Source organism: Anoplolepis gracilipes, chromosome 9, assembly GCF_047496725.1.
Source record: "Anoplolepis gracilipes chromosome 9, ASM4749672v1, whole genome shotgun sequence".
NCBI classification, from domain to species: Eukaryota; Metazoa; Arthropoda; class Insecta; order Hymenoptera; family Formicidae; genus Anoplolepis; species Anoplolepis gracilipes.
Window position 1 is genome coordinate 3,275,614 of NC_132978.1, and position 17,971 is coordinate 3,293,584.

General features: G+C 30.1%; 1 protein-coding gene across 6 annotated transcripts in view; it reads right to left on the reverse strand.

The window, feature by feature from the left end:
• Nucleotides 1-17,971, reverse strand: part of LOC140669570 (uncharacterized) — a 183,042-nt gene that overhangs the window by 2,408 nt on the left and 162,663 nt on the right. For all 6 annotated transcript variants that reach the window (XM_072899550.1, XM_072899548.1, XM_072899547.1 and 3 more), the window contains 4 exons: nt 4,085-4,242; nt 3,533-3,667; nt 2,556-2,746; nt 154-375 (listed from right to left, as the gene is read on the reverse strand). In XM_072899550.1, the coding sequence (XP_072755651.1) occupies nt 154-375; nt 2,556-2,746; nt 3,533-3,667; nt 4,085-4,242 (706 nt within the window). The remainder of the gene's footprint in view (nt 1-153; nt 376-2,555; nt 2,747-3,532; nt 3,668-4,084; nt 4,243-17,971) is intronic.

Below are 17,971 nucleotides of genomic sequence, written 5' to 3' on the forward strand. Positions count from 1 at the left end.
AGAATTGACTCATCTAATCAGTTTTCTAATTTTTCTGCGAAAAAGTAGTCATCCTTTTAATGATTTCTATTACTCACTTAAAAAGATGTTTGCTAAGCCTCGTAAAATGTTCACGTGTATAAAATAAAAAGAAAAATAAAAGTGATAACTTACAATGCTTAAAGTATGCATAATGCATGCTTGCGTGGTATTCTCGACGTGGATCAATTCGTCGCAGTCCTCGTGATCTAACCCGTTTACGTCAGATCGAATCTTGATTGGCGACAGAGCCGCTTCGTTGTCCGTTGACTTGCCACTGTCTGGGGACGGTATTAACTCGTGTCCATCAAGTTCCTCCTCCTCCGCGCGTTCTTCGCAATCCGTAGCCTTGATTTCCTGTCATAAATTCCATAGATCAATACGGTTACGCGAGATTATCGTAGACGAGAAACTGATGAATGTATCTTTGTCAGAACCATTCATTCACATTTGTGAAAGAATGTGTGGCCATAACAAAAAATAATATTTTGTGCTGCTGAGGAGTTTATTAATTAATACGGGTCATACGTTACAGTTAATACTAGGAATTTATTATTTTAAAAGCTTCCCATGTTTCATTTAAAATCAGTTTGATTAAATTTATTATCCTATTATGCATATTTTAAATAATAATATTCGTTAAAGAGACTTGTGATGTAACTCTCCCTCTCTGTCTCTTTCTCTCCGGCAACAAATATATTTAAATTAGAGATGTCAATTAATGAAATTGCTCTATTATAATTTTATTCTCTATATTTTTTCTGCATAATGTACATTTTTTACTCTAATGCCTACAACATATTTTCTGGTATATAATTATCACATTATCATATATAAAAAAAAAAAAAAAAAAAACAAATAGAAAAGAAACCGTCAGATAAAATCACTTATTTTATTATTATATACGCATATAAGGATATGCGATAAATCGCAGAAACGAAACATTTTTACGATACTTAACATGAAAAGTACAATTTTAGATTTTGCTATCTGTCGATGGGAAAAACTGTTAAGGGGAGATGGTGAGCGAGTGGCGGGAAAATGCCATCACCCGAGGGGGCGCGGAAAAATATTACTTCGTCATATGTTTCTCTGTCGATACGTCAACTCCAGAGTTAGCCTCGATGGAATCGACGTGTTTCGCGTCGGTCACTGGGGTTGCTTTTGCCGAGTGCAAACGCATCCCCTTACTTCACTTCTACACAACTTCGTGGAAATCGTGCACGTCACGCGTCGTCGGGAAGATTGTCTGCGCCGTCGTCCACGGATATATCTCGTGTCTCAGCCGTCGCGAAGCATCGCGATGCCTCTTTGTTGCCTCCTCGCATCTTGTCGTGACGACACACCGATAAATGTGACGGAAGACTACGTGTCGTTTTGCAGAAATAGAAGGAAACGAGACAGAGAGTGAGAGAGAGTGTGTGTGTGTGTGTGTGTGAGAGAGAGAGACAGAGAGCAAGAGATGGAAGGAGAAAGATGTGGTATTGATGTGAAAAATATGTCAAATGTCAAGATCAGTCTTTCGGTAGCTGAGCTTTAACGCTTGTATTCGTTCTTCGTTATGTACAAACTTGCATTAGTCCAAGCAAATTAAATGATGATTGAGGAATTAGCGAAAATAACATCGAGATATCCTGAAATTTAAACATTTTTTTGGAGAATATAAAATAAAATACATATAGTGAAAATCCTGGAGTGCTGTCGGTATAAACTCTCGACTATACTTGAGATAGGTAGCTCGCAAAATATATGTGTTGCATCAAAATATAAAAGATACAAACATTTCGTAATAAAAAAAAAATATATATATATATATATATATATATATATATATATATATATAAAATAAAAAAAGTAAAAAAATTTGAGACATATGGCTCATTTGTGAAAGTTACATAATCAATATAAACAGTCATCGATATTATTATTAATCAATGAGTAAGCATTAGTTGGTAATAAAACACAAATTAATTTATGAAAGTGAGAGAATGTTACTTATTTAAATAAATCGGCTATCGCATCGAGCTGGATAATATATCTATGAGAGCGCAAATATTTCCATTAATTTCACGTTTTAATTACTCGAAAAATGCGCTCGCAGCAGTTCAAAACAATTTCAAATATTTGTTAATTAGTTACTGACCAATAGATTAAATATAATCCGCGAACAAGAAACCTTGTGAGAGTTAATACATGTATTGTAATACATACATTTGCGTTGATGTATATTGCAATATTATATATTAATAAATAAATACAATTGCCAAAGTTGCCATTATAATGATTAGACAATAATTCAACCGCAAACAACAGGGATAAAATAAATGTACAGTTTTTAGTCAGATATAAAATTTATTTTGTTCGTTTTGAGGATAAACTCCCTTCCTAGTTGTTCGTTCTACCCTTTGCAATGCCCGAGAGGCAGAAACTATTAATTCTTCAGTTCAGGTTGCGCGATTTTGTAAAATATTGCTACATGACGTCGGCGTAAATAATAAATCATAGATAGGACGTAAGAGAAAGATAAGAGAACTAACCTGGAAATCCTGGGGGGAAGGCGACGACTCCTTCGGTTGGTCAAGACTAGGACTCCGTGACGGACTCGGCGCTCTTGTGCCCAGCTCGTAAATGTTGATCATGTGGGCTGCCTGGGCATGAACCATCAATTCCCAAGCACTTGGAAAAGATAACTTGCAGAGGACGCAGAGCAACGCTGTCGTCGAGTCTCCTGTTTGTGTATAAGTGAAACATTAATAAATAAGTTAAAAACATGGTGATGTCTCTCACACAGTGAACTAGAAACGAGATCAAAATGAGACCAAATTCAGAAAGTGAGTTCCTTCACCATGTCATGCGCAACGAATAAATCTTAGATTACTCAGCGGATTTTTAGACAGATTCTGAAATGAGTTATATAAGATATGTGTTATGCTTGTGCTGTAAATTTAGATTGTTATTTGAAAGACTGCAATTTTCCAAAGATTTTCCGAAATTAGAATTCAATAATCACATTTCAGTATGTTTTAAGTTTTAATTAATTTTGTCTCATTTAGTCTTTTTTTTTAGTTCTTTGTGCAATAACGTGATTCGAGCCGCCATAAGGAAAAGGAAAACAATGTAACCCAATTATTTTAATATAATTATGACATTTGAAATTGTTTGCATGATTTACGATAAAAAATAAATAAATATGCGATATAAAAGATTTGTAAAGTATGTTTAATTCGACGTGAAAAAAGAAATTTATCATTAATTACATCAATCGATTACGTAAATCGAGATTTAATAAATAAATAATTTATATTGATTTAAATAAAATATAAGTTTTGATTCGCGTATTACAACGATTCGACAATTTTTTACGTTGTAACAAGTTACCGAATTAATGATAGACGAGAATAATGTGACCGATCAAAACTGGCGATAATTATACTAATTCTGGATCTTCCGGTGGGATTCGGAGCGCGTTTACGTACCGGAAGGAGGCGCCTCGAAGTTTATTTCGAGTACATACTTGGGGCGGCTCCGTTGAAGGTGTGACATTTACATGTGAACCGCAGCTTGCAGTAGTTCCGCTTGTGCTCCAACAGCTCCCCGAGTTCCGTGAACATCTCCCTGCAGTTGCCGCAGATCAGTATATCTGGATTGCCTACGACATACCTTCAATTAAACTCAACCTTCATTGCTCGACGAGGCTTTGGGATTCCGCGTTACAAGAAGATAAAGTATAAACTGCTCCAAACAATCGTTATTATATCTCTTTTAATTATAATCAACGAGCACTCTTTCGTCACCAAATGAAAAAAATTATGTTCTGTTAATTTTATATTTAATTTCTTATCAAATCAGAGAAAGAGAGAGAGAAAGAGAGAGAGAGAGAGAAGGAGAAAGCAGCTAAATGTTCAGTGACAAAATTGCCGATTCTTCTCAGAATATGCCAATAACGCGCGATTATTTAGGATGTGTCCAACTTTAAAATACTTAACGCGGAAGTAAAAGGCTTTATTGACACCTACTGTACATCATGGATAATAAAGAGGCTTACTGTTTTAAACACAGCACTTACTGTACACTTTCAATTGATTCAAGTCGGGTATTGTGCCAGTGTTTGCCGTCAATTGTTGTTTCTGCAGCTTCGGATGTTGTGCTCGTGTCGGTGGCATCAAACGCGGCCGTTTCAATGGTGGTGCCAAACGCGGCGGAAACGCAGTAGACGCATAATAACTACAAAAATACAAGAAAATTTTTAAAAATACACTTTGATAATTATATATATAGAATATTCCACAAATACGTAATAAATATATATTTTTATATAGAGTCAGATTATATTACATACAGAAGTTATACAGTGTTGTTTTTTAATTTTTTTTTTTTTGCTATTCACAGATTTTAATGCGATTCAAGCAAAAATTAAATCAAATTAGCCCTCTAGATTTTTTTTTGAAAAGGTATCACTTTATGAATCGATATTAAATGTATTTTATAATATATATCTATATAAAAATATAAAAAACAATTAAATATTTTATCAAAATGTATGTTTTTTTTTAATATTTTCTGTTTGCACAAGATGTGTGCTTTATATTAAATAATATTTATCTCTCTATTTTTAATCTTCTCTTCAGCGTTTTACAATTCAATAAGTATAATCTGTAATTCTACATCAATTTACAAATATATAATTATGTAAATTATTTTATAAACCAGGGTAATTCTTTAAATATATATGTGAAAAATATACAAATAATAGTGAACTAAATGTACATTAAATAATCGTTTTATAAAATCATAAAATTTTGCAAGATATTTGTTTATATACAGATTAGTTCACACATTTTATTTGATTAAAGAAAAGATATTTTTTAATAAAAGTAAAATACTTTTTTAAAGATTTATATAAATTAAATTTATTAAAAAAGTCTGTATTAATAATATTTTAATTATTTTATTATTTAAATTAATTAAAACTATGATATATACAAAATGCGTGCAGTTTTGAAAATATTTAATTAATTAATTAATTATATTGTTGCGTTAATATTAATTTTTTTATAATAAAGGCTAAGGATAAACAAATTGTAATTTACTATAAAAGTATAAAAGTAGTAATTATAAATATAATATTTACCATTTATTATACTACTATTTTTTAAATAATAAGTTATGATATCATTTGGTATCTGCTATTTTTATTGTTTCAATTCTCATTATTGTCATTTATCATTGTTGTCAAGCTTTGTAAGAAATTCGTCAGAACTGGAAGTGTTGGCTTTAAGAAAGCTAAAATGATTGTTCCTTTAAAACTTTGAAAGTGAAGGCGCGCGGTAAAATAAATTAGATTTGAATAATTCAAGATGTATTCAGAAGGAGAGAGAAAGAGAGATAGAAAGAGAAGAGAAGAGAGAGAGAGAGAGAGAGAGAAAGTAAAAATTAAATAAAATTAGCGCTCAAGATTTTTCTTTCGAAGGTATAACTTTATGAGTCAATATTAAATGCATATTTTGATGTGTATCTGAATAAAAATATCGAGAAATATATTATTTGATATACATTAAAATTGTTTGTAGAAAATTTTTATAAGAACCGATCTTTTTCGGAAAAAATATAGATAAGAATAATTATTCTATTATTACAATATTGGCTCATATAATATTATTACTGAATTGTTAAACATTAACGAATGCATATCTTATATAAAAAATGTGAATATTGTGGATCATAATACGCAGTTAAATTTTGCTCAAGCGGATTTCGCTTTACGATCTCACAACGCGGAACGTACGCGTGTGATTTTACGCGATGTCAGAACTGCCGCTTGCCATAAATACCGGCAATTTGCAAGCTTGCAAATTGCCTCTGCTCCTTTTTACTACGAAGCGAACGGCGTTTCTGCACAGTTTTGATTGGATTCACAACGCTCGAAATATTTTGCGTTTTGAAAAATTTCAAAAACCCGCTATGCCGTTCAGTTCTTTTTTTGCAAGTGAGCAAATTACATTTTTACAAAACAGAAGCTTTTTAGGGTAGTTCAAGTTCTTTGTAGCGGTGAATGTGGATTAAAAAAACAATTACATCTCTTTTTATTGTATTTTTAAATTATACGTTCTCTTTTATCTACCTATATGTATGTACACTTGCGTTTACTTTCTATGTCAGTTTACTTTCTTTTCGTTTTTTTTTTAATCAATCATTTCTTGATGTATATATTTAATCTTTAAATATCAAATATATGTTGTCAATACAGAACGCATCGCTCACTCAATCTGACACACGCAATTCATATGATTACAATACTTTGTATACACATGCCAGATATTTTATACTTTCAAAACTATAATACTTATATTAAGATACGATCCATAAGAGATGATTTTAATATTATAAAATTGGGACTGTTTGATATAAACACAAAGTAAACTTTGAACATCATATAAATAAATAAATAAATAAACTATATCATTTCGTAAACCTTAATTTTGTTCATTTCTAAATATGTTTTAAGAGATATAATAGCATTTCAGTATTAAATATGCAATAAAAGTAGTTGAAAGGTGCCTATGTTTATACACGGCTTATTCGATAAAATAAAATTTATAACATATATATGTACAGCAATTCAGCCATGTCATAACAATGCGCAGAAAAGTAATCAATATCTAGTTCTCCATTATTGTATTGGTTACGCAGCATCACAACGCCTCGCGCGCAAATAACAGTAAAGTCTGAATCCTGACAATAAAAGTATCATGTTACTGACATATGCCAATGTTCATGTCGTTGTTGTCGAATACTGCCGATTTAGTAGAAAATTTTAACGCGTTTGATTTTCTGCTAAAAATATTGAAAAATTGTAAAATCTTACAAATTCAATTCTGAATGTTAAAAACCTTTATAATATGTGTTGCAATATTTTTATATCATTTCGCGATATGTTTTCCTGTATACATATTATATATTATTTTATGCATTTGTAATATTAAATTTTACATTTTTATATCTGATTTATACACACACATTTCTTAGATTGTATTTATTTTTTATAAAATTTTTTTCGCCATTTTTCCGAAGAATAAATAATTGACGAATATTATTATAGGCTGTTTTTACTTTCACATAGAGGAAAAAAAAAAAGAAAAAAAAAGCCGAAAAGTAAAAAAAATCCTTACTTAAGGATTAGACTGACGAGTATGCGTGAATTCGTGCTTTTCTGGCATTGTTAAAAGTTCTTTTAAAAGACGAGTTTCGTTCTATTTCACTTTCGAAGTCGCGAATAATAGCTGAGGGTCGCGACAAGCGGAAAGGGATGATCGGAAAGAAGTAGAAAAAGACCGAGAGGGCATCATCTTCGTCGATTGTTCGATCCAGCGTTTTTCGCCGGTGTTTTCAACAGTTTTAACTCTCCTTCAAGTACCATCCAATTATCAGCCAAGTCAGCTTTTGTTTTCACTCGACTCTTATAATTTTTTTTTCTCGTTGTTCTCTAAATTATATTTTCAAATATTAATAATATATTTTTTTTCAGAGAGAGAGAGAGAAAGAGACAATCAATTATTGGTTATATAACAAGTATGATTTACATAAAATTAATAAATTTATCATAACAAAAATGAAGAAATTGAATTTTTTTTTAAATTTTAATTTACTATTTTTATTATCTTTTGTGGAGAATAATGTTTAAAATCTTGAACAATTTTCTCGCAATCTGTAAATCGGATAAATATTTATTGAATAATATTTATTGACATACGAATCTGGGTCATTCGCGTATTACAGTCCAGTTGCATTAATATTACGATATTGTCGGATATCTGTCCATTTTTTACGCGTAAGGCTTCTAATTGTCGCGAATAGACGTGAATAGGTTACTTTTTAATAAAATAATTTAATTTCTATCAAATCAAATTATAATTTATGTTTCATGAATTTAAGCTTTTAAAAATTTCTAAAGGTATCAAAAAAAGATACATATCACAAAAAAGGCATATATATATATATATATATATATATATATATAAATATATATATACACATACGCAAACGTTAAAAAATCTCTCTATGTAACATTTTATATTTTAGATTTCACGCTGTTTAATCGAGCGCGTTCAATCGAGATTGCGGAACGATGTGGCCGTCGAAAAACGCCGATGCCAGTCGTCCACGTCGTCGCGTCTCCACTTTATACGCGGCTCTCGGATATGCATGTATTCAGATTAGACAACGCGCAGGGAGAATTTGTCGGATAAATTCAGCCGGGGGTGGCGGTCGGGAACTGGCTCGCTCCCTCTCTAACACACTGGATTTCATTAAAATTCATTCGGCGCGGCAAGCTGTCACACGCGCCACGGATGTACAGACGAACGAGTAAGCTAATAGGCTTACCGTGTTACTACAAAAGGCGCCGAGTCCCTTCTCTCACCCGAGCGGATTGTACTGTGACCATACAAATTAAATATAAATAATATATGTGCGACATGTAAATTGAATTAGATGACGCAGCTCTGCTTGTTGTCATAAACAATTACGTATGCACGTCTGATAAAAATGTAAACGCGATTGTTAAAATGAATACTGCTATTAAAACCTGAGAAATTCTAACAATAAGCCAAAGCTACAGTAATAAAAGAATCTTCCAACTGACATTTGATATCTGATATCTGATAAATTGTAAACATTCTAAAAGTCGATAATGACAATAATTCGCAAATATGTGTATTTCGTGACATATATGTAGCATTTCGATTATATCAGAAGTGAAAAGTATTATTATCAAGTTGCTTCTTATTTCTCTTTTTGAATCGCTTTAAGGTCAATAGATGCATTTTTCATCAGAAAGCAACAAAACATCGTCACGACGTATACTCGGCGAGCAAAACCAGTCGGCTATATTTTACTATTGCAAGTATCACGATTTGCGCTCATCCCCTCGAAGCCATAAATAATATTTCTGTCGGTGGCCAGGTCGGCGTTTTCCTGCAATTATTACGTCTCTCATAACCGACGTCATAATTCTATACCGTAACGAGCCCATTCGTAACCCTCCAATCTCTTCTCCCGCCATTCTCTTTTCCACTTCATTCTGACATTTTTTTACGCGCGTGTGACCTTTTAAAAGTGACAGCAACTAATGGCAGTGTTGCAACAAATGCGTGGCAAAACAATAAATAAATATAACAGTAAAATGATAAGAGCGCGTTGACAGACGCGTTGTATATATGTGTGTGACAAGAATTATTATTTTTTATTCATGTTTATTAATGGTTTTATTATTTATATACAAATATATGATTTTTAAATAATATTCTGGTTAAATTTTCGATTAAATTGGAATCAGAATAAGGCTATTTTAACGATAAATGATTTTATATGTTTATTAAATAGAATAGTTGAAATAAACGTTTCATGGTAATCCATTTTAATATGCATTTACCGCTAAATTTCATTTAAAAGAATGAAGGGGAGTTCCAATCTAAATTTAAACTCAGTCGGGAATCCAAAAAACATACGAGGAATTCCGGAATGGTGGAACGTGGTGACGTTCGAAGGCTAGCCTAAAGACGAAGGTTGGCCAATAAATCGGTGGATTTTCATCAAGAGCTAACCCTCGGACGGACGTCGGCCAACGAGCGCTGTGATTGGCAGCTCTGACAATTATTTGTTTTCCACAAATCACACAGTGGCGGCGACGTCGACTTCTTCTATACCTTTTTTTCTTCTTTACTTTCGTCTTTGCTTTTACTTCAAATTTTCTCGTGATTTTCATCTTATAGATTCGAAATTTGTCGTTCTATTTTTTTTTTTTTTATAAATAATCGCTTTTGAAGTACCAAAAGTTTGTATTGATAATTATAATGTAATTATATTTTAATTAAATTAAATTAATTAATTAGCATGTTTACTTCGTGTCTGTTTAACTTGTCCTGTTTAAATTATATTCTAAACATTATCTTTAATATTTAATATTTGAACTCTTATTTCTCTTCATTTCGAGATGAAGTATTTTGAATTTAAACAGAGAATACGCGCATATATATATTTAAAAATTTTTACGTTTAATATTTGATACACACACACACACACACACACACACACACACATATGTGTGTGTGTGTGTGTGTGTTTGTGTATGTGTGTATCAAATATTAAACGTAAAAATTTTTAAATATATATATGCGCGTATTCTCTGTTTAAATTCAAAATACTTCATCTCGAAATGAAGAAAAGTAAGAGTCCAAATATTAAATATATATATATATATATATATATATAAAATAAATATATACACACACACACACACACACACACACATATATATATATATATATATATATATATATATATATACTAATACAACATTTACACAAATCAAATATTAAACGTGTTCTTAAAAATATATAAATGCCTTAATTATTTAATTTAAATTTCTTTTTTCTATGATTTAAAAATTTTATATTTTGCATGAAAATTAAAGTTATCCTATTACTAAAATATAAAATATGTTTAGTTTTTAATATAATTAAATAATATAATTTCAGTTTTTAAAAATTTTTATTTGCCTTCTCTTTTCTCTTTTTTCCATTTGAATAATCTATATGTGTCATTCATTTTATATAGTAATGGAAAAAAAGTTGATATGTTACATAAATAGTGAAATATTTATTTTGTTTGGAAAGCTTCATTTAAATGACATCAAAGATAAACATAGAATATTATTTCTATGTTTTCGATTTGTGTGAACTAGAGTTAAATAATTTTCAAGTTAAAACTTACAAAGAATTAAGTAAAACTAAAAAAATATTTTTGTTATTTGTTGCACTTTCCAAAACAAGATTTATATGATCTAAAAGTCATTTGAATATATGTATGCATATAAAAAATATTATATAAATTAGAATGAATATAGATAATTTCAAAAAAATGTATGCAATTTCGATACGTTTCTGCACGCACAGAAATGGTATTATTATAATCGATTTTGCATTACATTCTCCTCTTTCACCGCCCACCACATTTCGTCGTGCGAATATTAATGCCGCAATTAATTTCGCTTAAATTGCGATGGAATATTTCGGATTTTTCATGAAAGCCAAATTATGCGCACTGACCAACAAGCGCGTACTGGTATTGAATCCTCTTTCTCCTCTTTTTAGGCAGACGCCATTAATTCAGCACGATGTTTCGATTAAATTGCAGTCTAAGCGCGAAGATGTGAAAAGCATTTTGTGCGTTTGACGCGCCGCCAATTACGCGAGACGTCAAAATAATGAAGGCGGATCGCGTTTTCCACGATTGCCAGCTGCCAATTATAGCTTTTCGCGGTCGCGTTTGTCACCCTTTTCCGCGGCGATATTAATAAATCATTATTGCTGAAATTGTTGTTACATTATCACGATAAGCGAGGCCAACGCGGATTTTGACGTTGAAATTTTCACTAAATTACCAATTGTACGCGTGATGCAATTACATCATAGAATTGTCAAAATCAAATCTATAAGGATATTTATTAAATTATAATAATTAAATTAATGTATTTGTAAGAAAAATATTAATATACTTAAAATAAGTAAAAAAGCTTTCGTGTGTCTCATCAAAGTTCTATCAAAGAAAAGTTATTGTATCTTTTTGTAAAATTATATTCATCAATAGAACACATTAATATTAAGCACTAATAAAAAAATATTACTCTAATACATATTCGTATTATTATTTGTACAAAAAAATATATAAAATGTTTATAATCTCGTGTTTTATTTAATGAATAAAAATGAAACTATAAAAATATCAAATATTTATATAACGCACTGGTTTTCTCTTTTTCTCAACTTTAATCGGCTATGGGATGTTTTCAAACATAACGAACGGCATATTTGTGCGATTGATCGCTTGAACGAACAAAGGGCTGAGAGAAAAGTTTCAGGAAGCGTGATGCGGCCGTTTCCTTTCACGAGGGAAAACTTTCAGCGTTTAAATTCAACTGCTAGAGAAACGATTAAAGACATTGGTCATAAATTATCTTGGCGATCATTAATACTAAAAGGAAGATATTTTGTACAAACAATAAAATTTAGAATAATTAAGAATTCAAATTAATTATAATAAGATTGTCGCGATACAAAATGTCGCAATATTAGAAAGTGAAACTTCTTAAGGATGATTACTACAGTTACATTTTATATAACACAAAATATATAGCAAGTAAAGAACATTATTTATGGATGTATCAATTAAAAAAAATTCTCGTCTCTTTTTAAATTATAACATTCTTCCTTTCAACGAGTGTGACATACGTGTTATGAAAAATACACCTGTAAACATATATCTCTAAAAGTATCTGCACGATAAAGTTAATTTAAAAAATACGATGCTAATTGCAAACTTCATTTCTATGACTAATTTAATAATATATCGGAAATTACGCCGAACACGATCCGGATAAAGATCAAAGCGCATTGCATATGACTTTCATTGCGCGTATAACTCTAGATACATATTTACATAAATCGGCACAGCTTGGAAAAACAAATTAAATATAGAAGCACATCGACAGTTTTTAGCTTTCGCAGAATCGAATGACGGATACGTTTTGCATTTTTCAAAGGAATGATGCCATGTAACATCACCACTGTAATCTGATTGGTCGTAGCGTCGATTTCAAAGTTTTGATAATTGACTCGCTCGCAAAAGCTCAACTGACCAAGCTGGTATTTAGTCAGATTTGATGTTTTTTTTGGATGTTTTTCAATATCGATGGGCATAATAATGTTAAATAAATGTAGAATATTAGAAAGAATAATATAATTAAACAATATAATAAAAAAAAGAAAGATACAAAACTAAAATTAGTTGTTCTTTTCTCTTTTATGTCAAAGTCATTTATTTAAAATTAATTATATGTACTATGTTTAATTTTTGATGTGACAGTAAAGTTTACCTTTAATTTTCGCACACATTAATACACGCACTCCTATTTATCATAAAATCTTATAAAACCGTGCAAGTACATATAATGAGCTACGAATATGATTGTTTGATAATAACTCATTTTCGGACCGTATATAATTAACTTTATGTGGCAACAACGTTTAATTTGACGCAGATAGGACGTGCGAATTAAGGGATTGCACTTAATATCAATGGGGATCAAGCGTTAGGCCGACGCGACATCACCGTCTCGACATCATGGGTCAAGGGACGTATCGATGGCGTGCGATTAAGCCCTCGAAGTCGTGACAGTGTCTTGAGAGACATTTGTCCCTAATTAATGTCCCTCATCCGATGTACAGCATCGGGCATTCTGATCAAATGCCACATTAGATATAGCGTGACGCGGTTTGTTGAGATAAATAAACACCGAGAACAGATTATGATGGTGAAGTATTAGATATCCTTAATAATAAGTATTACATTACAAGAATGATAAAAAATTATTTTGAAATATCAAAATATAATATTTGATAATAGTAAATCTATTACAGCTTTTATATATTGTGCATTAATGTTCATCCCTCATTTAGATTCATAATAATGATACGATACATTGTCAAATAAAAAATAAGCTCGATGTGTCTGAAACTATTACGCTATCATATAGAGATAATTTAATTAAATTCATAATCTCTCGAAAAACTGTAGCATTTATTGTTTGTTGAATGCCTATACAGTTTTTCTAATAACAATATTTTCCAGAAAAAGAAATAATATTTCTCGATTAATAATTTTACGAAAATAGTATATATACTGATTATTTTGCAATATATATAACGGAGTTCTCTTTTCCGAAGAAGGAAAAACTTTAAAAAACTAAATTTCTTCAAAACTAAATTTCAAACATTTTAAGAGTTTGAAATTATAAAGTTAACTTTTGTAATTTTTATTACAATTGAAAACTATTTAGTATTTATAATGCATGACATAAGTGATATTATTAGATGTAAACATACTCTGTGAGGGCATACAATAACCATTTAGCAATTCTCATTTGAGTTATAAAAGTTATTTCTAAAATGTAAAGTTAAATAATTCACGTACACATAATATCTGTACAAAATAAAATATTATCACGCAAGAAATTCTATATGATGCTTAACACGGCAACAATCACAGAAAAAAAAGAGATTATTGAAAATTGAGCAATAAAGGAATTGTGTGTACTTGTCGCTTATAATCCGTTCACTAAGACTGTTGTAAGGCATAAATAACTGCGTCTGCATTTTACCACCGGAATCTATCATAGGATGCAGTTGTACGTGCAATTATTGTTCAGAGCAAAACCGCGCTATATAACGGCTTTCTTGTAGCTCGCACAATCGCGCATCTACCGGGTGACAACTAATTCCCGGCGAACCCGGTTAAGCCTTTCTCGCTAGTTCCCCCGCGTAATTAGAAGGGACAAACTCTGAGGTACGCTAGGTTGTCTTCCGCTAATTTGCATTGGTTTAACAGCCAGTTTCAGACTGCTTGGCATCGCGTTACGTGGCCATCCTCTAATTTGGAAGTACGACAACGTGAGTCGGAACACGTTAACCCGCCCTTTTTTACACGGATTGATCATACTTCACAAAATGTAACATAAATTTTTTTTTTTTTTTTTTACTTTTAACTATGTATTTTATATTTCTCTCTAATATACTAATATTGTAGGAATAATTTTTATTATATATATATATTAAAAAAGAATAATCATATACATACAGAATGTAACAAAATATTTGCAAGTCATTGAAATTTTTTACCCAATAAAAGTAAGTACCCTATGCACTATGACCTACTTAAGATTCAGAAACTTTTATATTTATTGAAAAGTATATTACGAGTATTTTACGATGAAATCAAGAAATTTCTAAATATAAAATATACATTTTAATTAATTTAAAGGGGTAGTTATAAAGGCCATAATGACAAATTTTCCAAAATGTTCATTTCAGTCATATTAGGTACATTGTGTATGTATGGTTATCGATGTATATATAATTAACGTATGCATGTATATATAATTAACGTATGTGCATATCATAACGATGTATTGTTGTTTGTTAATAAAGGCAATTATATACCTTCTATTGTGATTACATATTATGATTAATAATGTCTGCTAGTACAATACTTGTTAATAGTGATGATATCTTGATACAAACTCTCGATACAATCGTTATCATTGGTGACTTTTAATGTATTTTACATTACATTATTCAAATATTGTTTTATATTTATATTCGAGAAATTACAGGTGGATTAAAAATTAGCAAAAAATCGTATTTCACGAAATGCAACAAATTATTTTTTTATCTTTCACTATATCTATTATATATTTTATATTTTTTATAATCACACGTATTATTGTTCATATAAATACATATTATTAGTTGGAAACAATTATTCTATACGATCCTCTACACATATGTATTAACAGATCGAAATAATGTTGATTATATTAATTAGATAAAATTTTCCGTCATTATGCGATGATAAGGATAATTAAAGTGCTGATGTTTAAATTGTACATACGTATACCGATAATAAAACTAATAATCAAGAGGATATAAGTTTTAGAACTTTGCTATCTCCGGCTTTAGAACCGACATCTTCCTTTTCTTGCTGATTGGATGTTCTCCCTACCATACAAACTTCATATTCTGTTCTTGCAAACTTTACGTTGTAATAACGAAACGCTACTGGTAAAACCAAAAATAAAATTGATGTTTTATGAGAATTATACGCGATAAAACAAAGGTGCATTAACATTCTCTCTCAAAACAAGTCATATTTCTTAAAAATTGCCTCAATTTAAAAAAGTATATTTATAGATAACATCTCGCTATGAGATAAGAATGTAAAGCAATCAACGTGTTATTTAGACTAAAATTAGAATAAGTTGAAGATAAAGTAATAATATTAACATGCAGTTTTAAATAAAGATAAAAATAAATAAAATAAATTTTAATTGCATTCGCCAATATATATTTATTAAAATATATCTTTCATATTTGTATTAAAATAATTTTAATGCAAATATAAAAGAGGATTATGTACAATATGATATAATCAAAATAATTATTTACTTCAATCATACAATTTAATTTTTGATAAAGAGAAAATATAATTTGTAAGGATCTAATCAGAAGAACAGTTTATTTAGAAAAACAGCAGTTCGCTCCTGAATGTTACGTGGTGTGGTCTCTCGGTGATTTCAATTTAGATCTTCAGTCTAATTTATTCTGTACCATATACTTTTAAGAAATTTCTTATACATCATACATTTCATTTTATTTTCTAAATATCAGAGCTTATCTTCGTATATGTGATATTTAATATTTTATATTGATGAAACCGACAAAATTTTATGAAATATTTTCATTTATATAATAATCTATGCTTGACGGTCAATATCTCTTATCTTCTTATCAATATCATCTCTATCTGTTAAAGTATTAATGTTTTTTTACATTGTTTTCTGTTATTTACTATTTATATTTATTATTATCTTATTAATATCTGCGTATCTCTGTAACCTTTATAATAGATCTCTTCAGCTCTTTTTTCGGTCTAAATAAATGTTACATTTATTATTATTGATAAATTATATTATCAATATATTTTAAAAAATTTTAGTAACAACTTCTCTGCTGTTAACATTGAATATTAACTATATTTTTAAATAAAAGTGATAGTTTTCCACTTTCACATAAGATTAATGTAATCATATTCTTACTTTCTACATAGATATCGAAATATAAATAAATGTTAATACATTCCACCGCAACGAAATTAACCTAATTTGTGCGCAATGAGTTGCAAATTATTATTCTCATTCGATAATCTATAATTATTCATTACGCTCATGCAACTGTAAATAGTAATTATTAATTTAGCCCAGCGGCAGCTTTTTGTGCACATTCGACCGAATGACACTTTGCATTTGTTAAAATTATTAGCCAATCCAGAAAGAGGAGCAGGCCTTCAACGATAATAATTATTTGCATCAACCGAAATTATATATATGTTACATAAAAATCAGCAGAAGCAATAAGATTTTAAATTATATGTTCAATTTGCAGAGTTTAATTTATATTTTTATATAAATTAATAATTTTTTAAAAATTAATAATTAACAATATAATATAAAATATTAATGATTAATATAAAAGAAAAGATTTATGCTAACAAAACCAATTTGTTACAAATGTAATATTATATAGACTTGTAGATTATAATAAACGCTGTGTGTATAATGAGAAGTACATTTAATTATGCATGCTAAATTGCACGTAATTAAAAATATCCGAGTTAACTTATAAAAGACAATAGCGTATTTTCTCGCTAACGTATTATAAAATTATTGATTATAAAAATTAAATGGCTAAACAGAATGCGATATAAGTATTAGAGATTAAAAAATATCTCACGTATAATGTTGATAAAAAAATATTTCAAATAAAACACGGGGTTGCATTTATACAAAGATATTCGATGGCTGTAATAATTTTGACACAGATGGTACGAGATTTATAAATTTTCATAGGATTAAAAAAATCGGTGGTAAATTATTCATGAAAAGAATTCGTGATCGGGATGAGAGTAAAGCGCGCGGATCTTGATTCTATTAGTTCATTGCATGTGACATCGCCTGACGATGGACCACGAGGGACAGGCGTTTCTAATTAACCCGGCGTATCCACTACAGGTGCAGGTATTATAGCTGCGCTGTATCCACGTGTTAATCGGATTGCCCCATGCGTGCGGTGCGTTACTCGCGCGAGTCTCGTGATAGATTCGAGATTTCGAGTTATGAATTCTCTTCTCATCCGCGCGTCAATCCTCCCCTATTATTGCAGTCCTGTTGCTTTACGTTTCAAATTTCTCTTAGAAATTAATATGCTAGCTATGTTCGTTAATGACATACCAAACAAGCGATACGTAATACGATGTGTACATACAACAAAAACACGATCGATGT